Source organism: Vitis riparia, chromosome 15, assembly GCF_004353265.1.
Source record: "Vitis riparia cultivar Riparia Gloire de Montpellier isolate 1030 chromosome 15, EGFV_Vit.rip_1.0, whole genome shotgun sequence".
NCBI classification, from domain to species: domain Eukaryota; kingdom Viridiplantae; phylum Streptophyta; class Magnoliopsida; order Vitales; family Vitaceae; genus Vitis; species Vitis riparia.
The window spans coordinates 13724595-13742183 of NC_048445.1; the positions used below are offsets into that span (position 1 = coordinate 13724595).

A 17589-nucleotide genomic window follows, 5' to 3' on the forward strand; every position below is an offset into this window, starting at 1 on the left:
ACAACATTTATCCACTTCAGCATATGGTGCAGAGGAGAGGAGCTTTACTAGAGGCCTTGTTCCAGATATCGGAGGGATTTTTCTTTGGCCCTCATCATCTCATCATGGCCGCTCTTCTGTACTTTGAAGAGAAGGTCCACAGGAAGAAGCTGCTGAGAGCGGATGCCATTCCACTACTATTCCCGAGATCGCTCTGTTAGATATTAGAGCACTTGGGATATCCATCTGAGCCTCAACTTGAGCGTAGACGCATTTGCCGAGAGATATCCACTCTCAACAAATGGACTAGTATGATGGCCTATGATGCACAGCTAGGAGCTCCAACTGGACTAGAGCATCCCGAGATACCACAGTCGGAGCATCCAGAGGAGCCACAACAGGTTGAGATACCTACGGACATCAAAGCACCTGCCTCTACAATGCCCTCTACAGGATCTATGCCTGAGGTTGTGATTACTACTCAAAAAATGCTATTTTATAGCTTGTAATTAACTCTTTTAAACACTTTTGAGTAGTAGTTATTACCTTTTAACTCAATTAACATATTAAGGACCTTTGCAATCATTTCTAATCAAATTGTGCAAGTTTTGGTGCTTTTGATAGTAATTTGATCACCAAAGCAATCCAAGATTGAAGAGAGTTCTTTGGAATCCATGGCAAAGCAATGGGAAGCTCATTAACATGAAGAACCAAAGCTTTGAAGCTTTATAGTCCTTTGCCATAAGCAAATCATGAATGCAAGGAAGGAAAGCAAAGAGAGAAATCTAACATGAAGAATTCAAGAGGACAGCACTATTGGACACTTTTGGAGTACTTCTTGGAGTTCAATTTATGCATACTATATGTCGTTTCGAAGCTCAGAAGTCAGCAATCCAATGCTTTAAACGTTACATGATTCGAAGTTGAAATGAAGAAGTTAGAGCCATTGGAAGCCAATCACACCAAGTGAAGGCCAATTTCGCAGGCTACGAATTAGCCTTGGCTGCGAAATCACAAGAGGAGGCTGTGAAATCAGCCTTTGGCTGCGAAATGGTGTCCTTCAGGTTGCAAATTTGCAGCCATCTGCACGCCTGCGAAATTCTCTTGAGTGCTTCCCGATATTTGCGACCGACATTTTTAGATTTTTTACTTCAGATATTTGATGTCTAAATCCCCATTCTCTCCTTGTAATCCACCAATTATAAGATTCCTTAGTTATTAAGTAAGAACAAAGGGTAAATAGCCTCATATATATTGTTTGTAATTTCCATTACAGTGATATCTCGGGAGCTTGTTCTCAGAGACATCTTTTGTATAGTTTTGGAAGGAAGTAAAATACAGAGCTTTGCTCTACCTTACCTACTCAATTTGATTGTATTGTATTTATTTTTTCTTACTAGCCAAACAAGCTCTGAGGATGTTTCCTCAGAGAATGAGTGGCTAGGCTTTTAGTTCCTTGGAGCTAAGGTAGCCGGTAAGGCTTGAATGCAAGAATTGGAAGTTTTGTTGTTTCAGCTTTAATGAAGAGAAAGTGTGACCCGTTAATGATTTCTATGTTTTTAGTTAACTTAAAACGCCTTCAATTCACCTGGGCCAACACTTGGTAAGGCAAGTGATCTCCATCCATGGAGATGCACTAGTTTATCTCTTGCGAGCCTTTGGGAGGTGACTTAAAGGTAGGATTTTCTAGAATTGCCAACACTTGGTAAGCTTTTGGACTCTAAGGAGACATCCATTAGTTATCTCTTGCGAGCTTGAGAAGGGAAGTCCAAGGTTAATGATCACCTTGAATGGCAAATGCTAGGTGAGAGGCACGAGCCATTGCAAGTTGCATTAGTGAGAGGAAATTAGTGCTGAAATCCATTAAAGGGAAACATCTGTACAACACCGGTTAGAGAATTAACTATATGTTAATTCTCTAATGCGAGGAAAAGATTCAAGTGACCGGAGCTCTGTTTTTGCATGAGGAGCTTCCCCAGTGAACCTAAAACTCCAAGGAACGCTTTTCTTCATAAGTAATTCCCATTACTTTCTTTTTAGTTAGCTTAAAACAAATCCTTTTTCAACCAAAGTTTATGTTTTCTTCTTAAGCTAACCTTGAAATGAAAAAGCACCAATTCAACTTTGAATTGGTATCAGTTGTAAGTTGAAAACCCTTCCCAGTGAACGATCCTAGAGCCACTATGCTATATTAGCTAAGGCTATCCTAGTGCATGGTGATATAGGTTATAAATTTTGTTGATTACACCCGTTTGAGGACCAAACTCAAGGTACACCAGCTGGGCATGAATCAAATGGCGTCGTTGCCAGGGAAGGTGCCAACTTCACAGTGATATTTTTTCATATTACTTGTGATTTTCATCACAAGTTTGGTGATTTTTCTTTCATTTTACTAACTCTTTTAATTTTTTCTTTTACTTGTTCATATTCTAACATATCTTTTAAGTTAGTTTTAGTTAATCTAAGTCTTTTTTGTAGTTTTGTTTTCTTTTGTTTTTGGTTTAGTTACAGTGGATACTAGTTGTGTATGCCAAATTGGATATGAGATAGTGGAGGAAGGCTTGTTAAACGTGAAACACCTCCTAACAAGGAATTGGAATTGAGCTTGAATATCATGGAAACTACACCTGAAGATCAGCATAGTCACCATGGTCACCAGGCAATCCCAATGAATTCAGATCAATGAGGGACCGCATGCATCCACCTCGTATGAGTGCACCATCATGTATAGTGCCCCCTACAGAGCAGCTAGTGATCAGACCACATATTGTTCCACTTCTACCAACTTTCCATGGGATGGAAAGTGAGAATCCCTATGCACATATCAAGGAATTTGAAGATGTTTGTAATACATTCCAAGAGGAGGAGCTTCAATCGACTTGATGAGGCTTAAGCTATTTCCTTTTACTTTAAAGGATAAGGCCAAGATTTGGCTTAATTCTTTAAGGCCAAGGAGTATCCGTACTTGGACTGATTTACAAGCTGAATTCCTCAAGAAGTTTTTCCTACTCACAGAACAAATGGCTTGAAAAGGCAAATTTCAAACTTCTCAGCTAAAGAGAATGAGAAATTCTATGAGTGTTGGGAAAGATACATGGAAGCCATCAATGCTTGTCCTCACCATGGTTTTGATACATGGCTGTTGGTGAGTTATTTCTATGATGGGATGTCTTCCTCAATGAAGCAACTCCTCGAGACAATGTGTGGAGGAGATTTCATGAGTAAGAATCGGGGAAGCTATGGATTTCTTGAGTTATGTAGCTGAAGTTTCAAGGGGATGGGATGAACCGAACAAAGGAGAAGTGGGGAAGATGAAGTCTCAACCGAATGCTTTCAATGCTAAGGCTGGGATGTACACCTTGAATGAAGATGTTGATATGAAGCAAAATTTGCAGCTATGACAAGAAGATTGGAGGAGCTAGAACTGAAAAAGATGCATGAAGTGCAAGCTGTTGCTGAAACACAGTGCAAGTAAAGCCATGTCCTATTTGTCAATCTTATGAACACTTGGTGGAGGAGTGCCCTACAATTCCAGTTGCTAGAGAAATGTTTGGAGATCAAGCAAATGTCATTGGACAATTCAAGCCCAATAGCAATGCTTCGTATGGAAACACTTACAACTCAAGTTGGAGGAACCATCCAAATTTTTCATGGAAGCCAAGAGCACCTCAGTACCAACAGCCGGCTCAACCATCTCAACAAGCTTCAAGTCTTGAACAAGCAATAGTGAATCTCAGCAAGGTTGTGGGAGATTTTGTTGGAGACCAAAAATCCATCAATGCTCAACTCAGTCAAAGAATTGACAGTGTAGAGAATACATTGAATAAAAGGATGGATGGGATGCAAAATGACTTATCTCAAAAGATAGATAATCTCCAATACTCAATCTCAAGGCTCACTAACTTGAACACAGTGCAAGAGAAGGGTAGATTTCCTTCTCAACCTCACCAAAACCCAAGGGTATCCATGAAGTGGAAACTCATGAGGGAGAATCTTCACAGGTGAGAGATGTCAAAGCCTTGATCACTCTAAGGAGTGGTAAAAAGGTTGAGTTGCCAACACCCAAGCCACATGTTGAAGAGGAAGAAGAAGAAGAGACAAAGAAGATGGAGGAAATCAAAGGAAAGAAGAAAGATATCAGTGAAGGGAAAGAGGACCATGATTCAACAGTGAATGCAAATCCGGAGAAAGAGCTTATTAAGGAAGAAATGTTGAAGAAACACACTCTCCACCTTTTCCTCAAGCTTTGCATGGGAAAAAGGGAATCAGAAATGCATCAGAAATTCTTGAAGTATTGAGACAAGTGAAAGTCAATATTCCATTGCTGGATATGATTAAACAAGTTCCAACATATGCAAAATTCCTAAAGGACTTGTGTACTATCAAAAGAGGGTTGAATGTGAATAAGAAAGCCTTCTTGACTGAGCAAGTAAGTGCATCATACAATGCAAGTCTCCTTTGAAGTACAAAGATCCGGGATGTCCTACCATTTCAGTCATGATTGGGGAAAGGTAGTGGAAAAGCTTTGTTAGACTTGGGAGCAAGTGTGAATTTGCTACCATACTCTGTCTACAAGCAATTGGGACTTGGTGAATTGAAGCCAACATCAATCACTCTATCTCTAGCTGATAGATCAGTGAAAATTCCAAGGGGATAATTGAAGATGTCTTAGTTCAAGTTGATAATTTCTACTATCCAGTAGATTTTGTTGTTCTTGATACGGACCCCTTTGTCAAGGAAGCTAATTATGTTCCTATCATCCTTGGAAGGCCATTCCTTGCTACCTCAAATGCAATCATCAATTGTAGGAATGGACTCATGCAACTCACTTTTGGTAACATGACACTTGAGCTCAATATCTTTTATATGTCTAAAAAGCTAATCACTCCGAAGAAGAAGAAGGTCCAGAAGAGGTATGCATTATTGACACTCTAGTGGAGGAGCACTGTAATCAGAATATGCAAGACAAGTTGAATGAAAGTCTTGGGGATCTTGAAGAAGGGTTGTCTGAACCCTCTAATGTGCTTGCTACTCTACAAGGTTGGAGGAGGAGAGAAGAGATTCTACCTTTGTTCAATAAAGAGGAGGCACAAGAAGCTGCTAAAGAAGAGACCCCAAAGCTCAATTTGAAGCCTCTGCCCATGGAGTTGAAATACACATACCTGGAAGAAAATAAACAATGCCCTGTTGTTATTCTTCATCTCTTACTACTCATCAGGAGATTTCTCTACTTGAAGTTCTCAAGAGGTGTAAGAAAGCAATAGGATGGCAAATATTTGACTTGAAAGGCATTAGTCCTTTGGTTTGTACACATCATATATATATGGAGGAAGAAGCTAAACCAATTCGTCAACCTCAAAGAAGATTGAATCCTCATTTGCAAGAGGTGGTGCGAGCTGAGGTGCTGAAGCTACTTCAAGCAGGTATTATCTATCCCATATCTGACAGCCCTTGGGTGAGTCCTACTCAAGTGGTACCAAAGAAGTCAGGGATTACTATGGTTCAAAATGAAAAGGAGAAGAAATTGCTACACGCCTCACTTCAGGTTGGAGGGTGTGTATTGATTATAGGAAATTGAATGCTGTGACAAGGAAAGATCATTTTCCACTGCCATTTATTGATCAAGTGTTGGAGAGAGTCTCTGGCCATCCTTTCTATTGTTTCTTGGACGGTACTCAGGGTATTTTCAAATTGAAATTGATGTTGAAGATTAGGAGAAGACCACTTTCACATGTCCATTGGAACATACGCCTACAGAAGAATGCCTTTTGGTTTATGTAATGCATCTGCAACATTCCAAAGATGTATGCTTAGTATCTTCAGTGATATGGTGGAGCGAATTATGGAGGTTTTCATGGATGATATCACCATATATGGAGGTACATTTGAAGAATGCTTAGTCAACTTGGAAGCGGTTCTTAACAGATGCATTGAAAAGGACTTGGTGCTCAACTGGGAGAAATGCCATTTTATGGTACATCAAGGAATTGTCCTTGGCCATATCATCTCCAGAAAGGCATTGAAGTTGATAAAGCAAAGGTGGAACTTATTGTCAAATTGCCATCCCCAACAACTGTAAAAGGAGTAAGGCAATTCCTTGGCCATGCAGGGTTCTACAGAGATTTATAAAGACTTCTCTAAGCTTTCAAAGCCTCTTTGTGAACTTTTGGCTAAGGATGCTAAGTTTATATGGGATGAAAGATGTCAAAAGAGTTTTGATCAATTGAAGCAATTTTTGACAACTGCTCCAATAGTGAGGGCTCCCAACTGGCAACTACCCTTTGAAGTAATGTGTGATGCCAGTGACTTTGCTATAGGAGCTGTACTTGGCCAAAGAGAAGATGGAAAGCCTATGTGATCTACTATGCAAGCAAGACATTGAACGAAGCTCAAAGGAACTACACAACTACAGAGAAAGAATTGTTAGTTGTAGTGTTTGCCTTAGACAAGTTTCGTGCTTATTTAGTAGGGTCTTTCATCATTGTTTTCACTGACCATTCAGCCTTGAAGTATTTATTGACAAAGCAAGATGCAAAAGCAAGGTTGATTAGATGGATTCTTTTACTACAAGAGTTCGATCTCCAAATCAGAGACAAGAAAGGAGTGGAGAATGTGGTAGCTGACCACCTTTCAAGGTTGGCTATAGCACACAATTCCCATGTCTTACCTATTAATGATGACTTTCCTGAGGAATCACTTATGTTGCTAGAGAAAACTCCTTGGTATGCTCATATTGCTAACTATTTAGTTACTGGTGAAGTTCCAAGTGAGTGGAAAGCACAAGACAGGAAGCATTTCTTTGCAAAGATTCATGCTTATTATTGGGAAGAGCCTTTCCTTTTCAAGTATTGTGCAGATCAAATAATAAGGAAGTGTGTCCCTGAAGAAGAGCAACAAGGAATCCTCAGCCATTGCCATGAGAATGCATGTGGAGGCCACTTTGCTCTCAGAAAACAGCCATGAAGGTGTTGCAATCAGGGTTTACTTGGCCATCACTTTTCAAAGATGCCCACATCATGTGTAGGAGCTGTGATAGATGCCAAAGGCTTGGAAGCTAACAAAAGAAATCAAATGCCCATAACCCCATCCTAATAGTTGATCTCTTTGATGTTTGGGGCATTGACTTCATGGGACCTTTCCCAATGTTTTTTGGTAACTCTTATATCTTGGTAGGGGTGGACTATGTTTCTAAATGGGTTGAGGCAATCCCCTGTAAACACAATGATCACAGGGTGGTTCTCAAGTTTCTTAAGGAGAACATCTTCTCAAGATTTGGGGTGCCCAAGGCCATAATCAGTGATGGAGGTACTCATTTTTGCAACAAACCTTTTGAAACCCTATTAGCCAAGTATGGAGTGAAGCATAAGGTAGCTACACCTTATCACCCTCAGACTTCCGGGCAAGTTGAGCTAGCAAATAGGGAAATCAAGAACATATTGATGAAGGTGGTGATCATGAGCAGAAGAGATTGGTCTATTAAGCTTCATGACATTCAATGAAACTTCAAGCTATTTGGCATGTCTCCCTATCGCCTAGTCTATGGCAAAGCATGCCATCTCCCTGTGGAAGTTGAATATAAGGCTTGGTGGGCAATCAAGAGGTTAAACATGGACTTGATCAGAGCCGGGGCAAAGAGGTGCTTAGACCTTAATGAGATGGAGGAATTAAGAAATGATGCTTACATCAATTCCAATGTTCAAAACAGAGGATGAAGAGGTGGCATGACCAATTAATCTCCAACAAAGAATTTCGAAAAGGACAAAGAGTCTTACTCTATGATTCAAGGCTTCATATCTTTCCTGGGAAGCTCAAGTCAAGGTGGATAGGCCCTTTCATTATTCACCAAGTGCATCTCAATGGAGTGGTGGAATTATTGAATTCTAATAGCACTGACACTTTTAAAGTCAATGGTCATCGTCTCAAGCCATTCATTGAGCCATTCAATCAAGAAAATGAGGAAATCAACCTCCTTGAGCCACGGAAAGCCTAATCAGAAAGGGTTAGATGGACTTGGTTTCACCAAAGTCCATATTTTTGTTTAATTATGTTAATTTATAAGCTTTATAAATTGTTTTAATTTTAATTTTGATCTTAAATTATGTTATTTATATGTAACTTAATCTTTTTGAATTATCAAAATCAGGAAGAATTGCAAAGAAATTGAAATAAGGTAGCTGGGAATCAAGAGGAGCTCAAAAGCAAGGAAAATCCATGGTCTGCAAAATTTCACAGCCTAAAAAGGGCCCCTGCGAAAATGGCCCTTGGCTGCGAAATAATTTCATAGCCCCCAAGTATCCACTTCAAAATCGCCCCTTGGCTGCGAAATGATTTTGCAGCCTCATACCCCCCTCTACGAAAATTTTCGCAGCTGCGAAACACCCCTTTGGCACACGAGTGCCATTTCGTAGACCCCTCCTCTCATTTCATAGTTGCGAAATGCTTGCGAAATCCTCCACGCCTAAAAATTCCAAATTTCGCAGCCACACCCCATTTCGCAGGTGGTTTTGCAGCTGCGAAACCACCCTTTGGCACATGAGTGCCATTTTGCAGCCCTCCACTCTCATTTCGCAGCTACAAAATGGGCTGCGAAAATGCCCATTCGCTGCGAAATCCGCTCCTTGCTACGAAATAGACCATCTGCTGTGAAAATAAAAATCGTCCCTTGGCATCCTTTTTAAACGTTATAAATTCCATATTTCATTTTTTAACTAGTCATTTGAACTTCAAATAGGTACCAAAGAGGAGCCAAACCAGAGCAACTCTCCTGCCACCTTCTCTGAGACAGCCATGGCTAAAACCCAAGGAGCTAAGTCCTCGTCCCCATCAACTTGCCTAAGAATCCCAAGAGAGAGCCCTATCCAAGCTGCCATACCCGAGCCTCCACGGCCACCGGTCGTCCCACCTCCAGTTGAGGACGCACCCATGAGTCCTCCTTCAAGGCGTTATCAGACAAGGAGGTCACTCACCATGGCCGGGACAAGCTCTTCCCAAGCCCAAAAGTCAAGTAGCGGTCCCCCAAAGAAGAAATCCAAGGTATCAGAGCCAATTGATTTAACAAAGCTGTCTTCAAAGCCTGAATCAGAGCCTTAGCCATCTCAACCACCTGTCAAAAAGCCTCAGTCATCTCAGCCACCAGCCAAAGAGTCTCAGATTCCCTCAGGCATGACTCCTAAGGTGGTTATCAGATGCCCCATGGCCACTCAGCCACCCATTGAGGGTAATTTGGATTGTAGGGCAAGGCCATTCCACTCCGAGCTCTATTTTGACACAGCCACTTTCAGACTTCAGCCCGAGCTCAGGGATTCCTTCCATCTGCTACAAAGGTACCATATGGAGCACTTGCTGACTCCCAGGGATTTTTTCTATCCCTGTATAGCATTGGACTTCTATTAGTCCATGACCACACACCAGGTCCCGGATCCTACTGTCATCCATTTTACCATAGATGGACTCCATGGTATTCTGGGAGCCAGACACATAGCAGAGGCACTCCGTATTCCCTATGAGCTAGCATGTCCAGAGGATTTTCGAGTCTGGACTCATCCTGCACAGAGCGATATAGTTCATATTCTGTCCAGAGGGGCATCCTCATGCTAGTATCTGTTGAGGAAAGAGCTCCCTCCCAGCATGTTCTTCATTGATGCACTCCTGCGCCATAACATCTTTCCACTTCAGCATTAGGTGCAGAGGAAATGAGTTTTGCTGGAGGCATTGTTCAGGATATTTGAGGGATACTTCTTTGGCCCTCATCATCTCATTATGGCCGCTCTTCTGTACTTTGAAGAGAAGGTCCATAGGAAGAAGCTGCTCAGAGCGGATGTTATTCCACTTCTCTTCCCCACATTGTTATGCCAGATTTTGGAGCATTTGGGATGCCCGACAAAGCCTCAGCTAGAGCGTAGATGCATTTGTCAAGAGATATTCACTCTCGACAAATGGACGAGTATGACAGCCTATGGTGCAAACCAGGGAGCCCCAACTGGACCAGAGCATCCAGAGCAGCCAGAGGAGCCACAACCGGTTGAGATACCAGCTGACATTACACCACCTACCCCTACAGTAGCCTCTATAGAGCCTTTACCTGAGGTTACACCCTCTGCTCCTCAGACCACATCACAGACTCCCCCTGTTATTCCACCCATATCAGAGCCATCTCCTTCATCTGAGCCTAGGATTGCTATATCCATTATCGAGTATAGAGGCCTATGCCACACTTTCCAGGCATTGGCCACTTCTCAGAGCATCCTCACTCAGTAGATCACAACTCTTAGTGCTCATCAGGAGCAGATTGTCGCCACTTAGACCCAGCATACTGCCATCCTGAGGAAGATTCAGCACCATCTGGGTATTATATCACCTCCTGAGCACGCCATTCCTATCCCACTAGAGCCATCACAGGCCCCTCCTTTCGTACATCAGACTATACCTCCTGAGGAGCCGACTATAGGAGAGGCAGAGGCAGCTGAGCCATCATCTCCACATCATCCTCCAGCCACTATATGATCATTTGCATAGTTTCTTTTATATATTTTGTTTATGTATTTCCCTTATGTTTTCCCTACTTTAGTAGCACTTATCATCCCATGCTTTTGATATTTCATATATTGGGATTAGTTGTATTACTTGTTCTCTTTTATATTGTACTTTCATGAAATGAAGTAATACAAATCTATCAATTTTTTAGTACTCTTAGCATTCTTTTATCCTAATTCCTCTACTCATATCTGTTATTGTTTTTGAAACATGTGGCTTCTCCAATCAATACTCGAAATTTATGTCACTCAGGAGCCACCACTTCCTCCCTGTAGTATCAATCGCTTATGCCACATTGAAGACAATGTTCAGCTTGGTTGGGGGGAGAATTGAGGAAGGAATTTTTGTTAGTAATGCTAAGTTATTTTGGTAATTTAGTTGATTTTTGCTTAATTTTAAAAAATTTTAAAGTTTTTATTCTTCTCTCCATGGTTTTTAAGGAAAAATTTTCAAATTGAAATGGGAGAAATTGAATTTTTGTCTTTTCACGTGACTTAGAGTTTGTATTATGCTTACTAAAGTTGGTGAATTGTTGAAACTTCTATTGAATTCAAACTTAGTTCTTCCAATTTAAGCTATTCACACACTGTGCACAATAGGTTCCGAGTATAAGATGAAAAACTATTTCCCTCTTGACTTAGGAAAATTTAGACTTGTTACCTTTGACCTTATTTTAATAGTGTTGGGACACCTTATAAAAGGCCAATGAGCCTTTGAAAAAAAGAAAAAAAAAATGTTTGCTTGCCTTGAAACCCGAGCAAGGTCTGAGGGGTACATGGTGAAAATCTTTAAAGCCTGGTGCCCTAAGCCTTCATTGGTTGGGAGTCACCGACCTCAATGCTCGTTACAAGGGTGAATAGGTGGAGTTTAACATACTGTAGGTTCTTGGGTATTAAAATTCATTCTCAAAAGTCCGGGGTAAAATCCGAGGAGTTAGTGGTTGAAAGATCCTTAAAGCTTGATGCCCTAAACCTTAATTGGTTCGGAGTCATCGATGGACCCCCATTACATGGACAATTTAGAAAAGAATACCTTTAAGCCTTGTACTCCTACAATGAAAAAAAATTGTGAAACAAAAGGGTGCGTTCTTAGCCTATTGAATTTGGTCAATTTGCTAAGTGTTGAAAAAGAACTAGGTTGGGGGGAGAGATTAGTTCAGCATACTATATTCGGAAACTATCAACTAACACTTAGATTTTTTTGGAAGAGTAAGGTTTGGTCCTTTGGAAGTGGAAATGATTTTAAAGTTTCAATTTGCATAATGCCTTCTCTTTATGAATTATGATTAGGCAAAGTATTTGATAACTCTTGTTGAAATTTGAGTTTATATTTCTTTAATGTTCCATGTGAGAGTTTGATCATCATGCCACTTCAAATTTTTTGGAAGTGATCAGCATGATCTTGTAAAGTATATTACTTTTTAGTTTACTTTTTCTCTCCTTTATTGCTAAGGGACTAGTAAAATGTCGGTTGGGGGGAGTGATTAATAGTCAAAAAGTGCTATTTTATAGCTTGTAATTAACTCTTTTAAACACTTTTGAGTAGTAGTTATTACCTTTTAACTCAATTAACATATTAAGAACCTTTGCAATCATTTCTAATCAAATTGTGTAAGTTTTGGTGTTTTTGATAGTAATTTGATCACCAAAGCAATCCAAGATTGAGGAGAGTTCTTTGGAATCCATGGCAAAGCAATGGGAAGCTCATTAACATGAAGAACCAAAGCTTTGAAGCTTTATAGTCCTTTGCCATAAGCAAATCATGAATGCAAGGAAGGAAAGCAAAGAGAGAAATCTAACATAAAGAATTCAAGAGGATAGCCACTGTTGGACACTTTTGGAGCACTTCCTAGAGCTCAATTTATGCATACTATATGTCGTTTCGAAGCTCAGTAAGTCATCAATCCAATACTTCAAATGGTTCACGATTCGGAGTTGAAATGAAGAAGTTAGGTCCATTAGAAGCCGATCACACCAAGCTAAAGGCCAATTTTGCAAACTGGGAAATCAGCCTTTGGCTGCGAAATGGTGTCCTTCAGGTTGCGAAATTTCGTAGCCATCTTGCACGCCTGCGAAATTCTCTTGAGTGCTTCCCGATATTTGCGACCGACATTTTTATATTTTTTACTTCAGATATTTGATGTCTAAATCCCCATTCTCTCCTTGTAATCCACCAATTATAGGATTCCTTAGTTATTAAATAAGAAAAAACGGTAAATAGCCTCATATATATTGTTTGTAATTTCCATTACAGTGATATCTCGGGAGCTTGTTCTCAGAGACAATCTTTTGTATAGTTTTTGGAATGAAGTAAAATACAGAGCTTTGCTCTGCCTTACCTACTCAATTTGATTGTATTGCATTTATTTTTTCTTACTAGCCAAACAAGCTTTGAGGATGTTTCCTCAGAGAATGAGTGGCTAGGCTTTTAGTTCCTTGGAGCTAAGGTAGCCGGGTAAGGCTCCGAATGCAAGAATTGGAAGTTTTGTTGTTTCAGCTTTTAATGAAGAGAAAGTGTGACCCGTTAATGATTTCTATGTTTTTAATTAACTTAAAACGCCTTCAATTCACCTGGGCTAACACTTGGTAAGGCAAGTGATCTCCGTCCATGGAGATGCACTAGTTTATCTCTTGCGAGCCTTTGGGAGGTGACTTGAAGGTAGGATTTTCTAAAATTGCTAACACTTGGTAAGCTTTTGGACTCTAAGGAGACATCCATTAGTTATCTCTTGCGAGCTTGCAAAGGGAAGTCCAAGGTTAATGATCACCTTGAATGGCGAATGCTAGGTGAGAGGCACGAGCCATTGCAAGTTGCATCAGTGAGAGGAAATTATTGCTGAAATCCATTAAAGGGAAACATCTGATCATTTACCTATTTTCTTTTCTATATTTCCTTACTTTAGTAGAACTCATAATCCCATGTTTTTTATGTTTTATATATTGGGATTGGATGTATTACTTGTTTTTGCTCCATAGTGTACTTTCTTAAAGTAATATATATCTATCAATTTTTTTAGTATACTTGGCATAATCTTATTTTAATTCCTCTACTCATATCTTTTTTTGTTTTTTGAAATAGGTGGTTTCTCCTATTCTACTCAAACTCCATATCACTCAAGAGGTACCACTTCCTCCCTGCAATTTCAATTGCTCTTGCCACATTGAGGACAATGTTCAGCTTGGTTGGGGGGAAGAGAGTTGAGGAAGGAAGTTTTTATTTTTAATGCTAAGTTATTTTAGTAATTTAGTTGTTTTTGCTTAATTTTTAAAAAATTTTAAGTTTTTATTCTACTCTCCATGGTTGTTAAGGAAAAATTCTCAAAATAAAATGAGAGAAATTGAATTTTTGTTTTTACTTGACTTAAAGTTTGTATTATGCTTACTAAAGTTGATGAATTGTTGAAACTTCTATTGAATTCAACCTTAGTTCTTCCACTTTAAGCTATTCACACACTGTGCATAATAGGTTTCGTTTATAAGATGAAAAACTATTTCCCTTTCGACTTAGGAAAATTTAGACTTGGTACCTTTGACCTCATTTAATAGTGTTGGGACACCTTATAAAAGGCCAATGAGCCTTTGAAAAAAAAAGAAGAAAAATGTTTGCTTGCCTTAAAACCCGAGCAAGGTTTGAGGGGTATATGGTGAAAATCTTTAAAACCTGGTGCCCTAAGCCTTCATAGGTTGGGAGTCACCGACCTCAATGCTTGTTACAAGGGTGAATAGGTGGAGTTTAACATACCGTAAGTGCTTGGGTAGTAAAATTCATTCTCAAAAGTCCAAGGTAAAATCCGAGGAGTTAGTGATTGAAAGATCCTTAAAGCTTGATGCCCTAAACCTTAATTGGTTGGGAGTCATTGATGGATCCCCATTACATGGACAATTTAGAAAAGAATATCGTTAAGCCTTATACTCCTATAATGAAAAAAATTATGAAACAAAAGGGTGCGTTCTTAGCCTATTGAATTTTGTCAGTTTGCTAAGTGTTGAAAAAGAACTAGGTTGGGGGGAGAGATTAGTTCAACATACTATATTCGGAAACTATCAAGTAACACTTAGATTTTTGTGGAAGAGTAAGGTTTGGCCCTTTAGAAGTGGAAATCATTTTGAAGCTTCAATTTGTATAATGTCTTCTCTTTATGAATTGTGATTGGGCAAGGTATTTGATAACTCTTGTTGAAGTTTGGGTTTTATATCTTTAATGTTCCATGTGAGAGTTTGATCTTCATGCCACTTAAAATATTTTTTTTTGAAGTGATCAGCATGATTTTGTAAATTATACTACTATTTATTTTTTCTCTTTCTCTCCTTAATTGCTAAGGGACCAGCAATATGTCAGTTAGGGGGAGTGATTACTACTCAAAAAGTGTTATTTTGTAGCATGTAAATAACTCTTTTAAACACTTTTGAGTAGTAGTTATTACCTTTTAACTCAATTGGCATGTTAAGGACCCTTGCAAGTGTTTTTAATCAAATTGTGTTAAGTTTTGGTGTTTTTGATATTTTTTATCACCAAAGCAATCCAAGATTGAGGAGAGTTCTATAGAATCCATGGAAAATCAATTAGAAGCTCATTTACAAGAAGAATCCAAGCTTTGGAGCTTTATAGTCCTTTGCCAAAAGCAAATCATGAATGCAAGGAGGAGAAGCAAAGAGAGAAATCTAACATGAAGAATTCAAGAGGACAGCAACTCTTGGACACATTTTGAGAACTTTTTGGAGTCCATTTCATGCTTACTATATGTCATTTTGAACCTCAGGAAGTTAGGAGTCCAATGCTTTAAACGGTGCGTGAATCAGAGCTGAAATGAAGAAGTTATAGCCATTGGAAGCCAATCACACCAAGCTGAAAGTCAATTTCGCAGCTGAGAAATCACAATGTGCTAGTTGTGAAATCAGCCTTTTTATGAGAAATGGTGACTTTCAGCTTGTGAAATCTCGCAGCCCATGTTGCATGCTGTGAAATCCACCTGAGTGATTCTAGATATTTGCCCGCCGACTCTTTTAGATTTTTTTCTTCAGATATTTGTTGTTTAAATCCCCATTCTCTCCTTGTAATCCACCAATCATAAGATTCCTTAGTTAATAAGTAAGAACAAAGGGTGAATAACCTCTGATATATAGTTTTTAGTTTTCACTACATAGACATCTCAGGAGCTTGTTCTCAGAGACCAACTTTTTGTATAGTTTTGAAGAAAGTAATACACAGAGCTTTGCTCTGCCTTACCTACTCATTTTGATTGTATTTTTCTTACTAGCCAAACAAGCTCTAAGGATGTTTCCTCAGAGAATGAGTGGCTAGAATTTTTGTCTCTTGGATTTAAGGAAGCTGGGTAAGGTGTCGAATGCAACATTTGGAAGTTTTGTTGTTTCAGCTTTTAATGAAGAGAAAGTGTGACCCGTTAATGGTTTCTATATTTTTAGTTAACTTAAAACGCCTTTAAATCACCTGGGCCAACACTTGGTAAGGCAAGTGATCTCCGTCCATTGAGATGCACTAATTTATCCCTTGCGAGCCTTTGGGGGGTGGTTCAAAGGTAGGATTTTCTAAAATAGCCAACACTTGGTAAGCTTTTGGACTCTAAGGAGACATCCATTAGTTATCTCTTGCGAGCTTTTGAAAGGAAATCCAAGGTTAAGGATCACCTTGAATGGCAAGTGCTAGGTAAGAGGCACAAGCCATTGCAAGATGAATCAGTGAGGGAGATTTAGTGTTTGAATCCATAAAAGGGAAGCATCTGTACCGCACCGGTTCGAGAAATAACTATATGTTAAATCTCCAATGAAAGGTAAAGATTCAAGTGACCGAAACTCTAATTGTGTAGTAGGAGCTTGACCCCAATGATCTAAAAACTCCAAGAAACACTTTTCTTTATTAGTAATTTCAGTTACTATTTTTGGTTAGCTTAAAACCAATCCTTTTTCAACCAAAGATTATGTTTTCTTTTAAAGCTAACCTTGAAATGAAAAAACACCAATTCAACTTTGAATTATTATCAGTTGTAAGTTGAAAACCCTTCCCAATGAACGATCCTAGAGCCACTATGCTATGCTAGCTGAGGCTATCCTAGTATATAGTGAAATAAGTTATAAATTTTGTTGATTACTTTCGTCTGAGGACCAACATCAAGGTACACCAGTTGATTGAGCACCAATCAACATGACATACACCACCTGGGCACGAAATCACTTATGCAATGCACCCGCAACATTCCAAAGATGCATGTTAAGTATTTTCAGTGATATGGTGGAGCGTATTATGGAAGTCTTTATGGACGATATCACCATATATGGAAGTACGTTTGACGAATGCTTAGTCAACTTGGAAGTTGTTCTGAACCGATGCATTGAGAAAAACTTGGTTCTTAACTGGGAGAAATGTCATTTCATGGTACACCAAGGGATTGTCTTTCGGCATATTATCTCAAAGCAAGGCATTGAAGTGGACAAAGCAAAGGTTGAACTTATTGTCAAGTTGTCATCACGTACAACTGTCAAAGAAGTAAGGCAATTTCTTGGCCATGCTGGGTTCTATAGGAGGTTTATCAAAGATTTCTTTAAACTTGCAAGACCTCTTTGTGAACTATTGGTAAAGGATACTAAATTTGTATGAGATGATCGATGTCAACGGAGTTTTGAAGAACTGAAGCTATTCCTGATGACCGCTCCAATAGTGAGAGCTCCCAACTGGCAATTGCCCTTTGAAGTGATGTGCGATGCCAGTGACTTTGCTATAGGAGCTATTCTTGGGCAAAGAGAAGATAGAAAGCCCTATGTGATCTACTATGCTAGCAAAACATTGAATGAAGCGCAAAGAAACTACACAACCACAGAGAAAGAGTTGTTGGCTGTAGTTTTTGCCTTAGACAAATTTTGCGCTTACTTGGTGGGGGTTTTCATTGTGGTTTTCACTGATCACTCGAGCTTGAAATATCTGCTGACTAAGCAGGATGCAATAGTGAGGTTGATTAGATGGATTCTCTTGCTTTAAGAGTTCAATCTTCATATCAAAGACAAGAAAGGAGTGGAGAATGTGATAGCCAACCATCTTTCAAGGCTAACCATCGCACATAATTCC

The 17589-nt window shown here is 39.4% G+C and overlaps 1 protein-coding gene across 1 annotated transcript; it reads left to right on the forward strand.

Moving 5' to 3' along the window:
- Positions 1–293: 293 nt before the first annotated feature.
- Positions 294–10236, forward strand: LOC117931987 (cell surface glycoprotein 1-like). The gene is made up of 3 exons (XM_034853044.1): positions 294–446; positions 8692–9012; positions 9835–10236. Exons 1-3 carry the CDS (start codon positions 294–296, stop codon positions 10234–10236), a joined length of 876 nt encoding a protein of 291 aa, XP_034708935.1.
- Positions 10237–17589: the final 7353 nt, after the last annotated feature.

Excerpts from the sequence above, each read along its gene's own strand:
- LOC117931987 (XM_034853044.1), top strand. The coding sequence starts at position 294 with ATGGCCTATGATGCACAGCTAGGAGCTCCAACTGGACTAGAGCATCCC. Across the intron at positions 447-8,691 it reads CTACAGGATCTATGCCTGAG|TCATTTGAACTTCAAATAGG; the intron begins GTTGTGATTACT and ends TTTTTTAACTAG. Across the intron at positions 9,013-9,834 it reads CCCCAAAGAAGAAATCCAAG|ATTTTGGAGCATTTGGGATG; the intron begins GTATCAGAGCCA and ends TTGTTATGCCAG.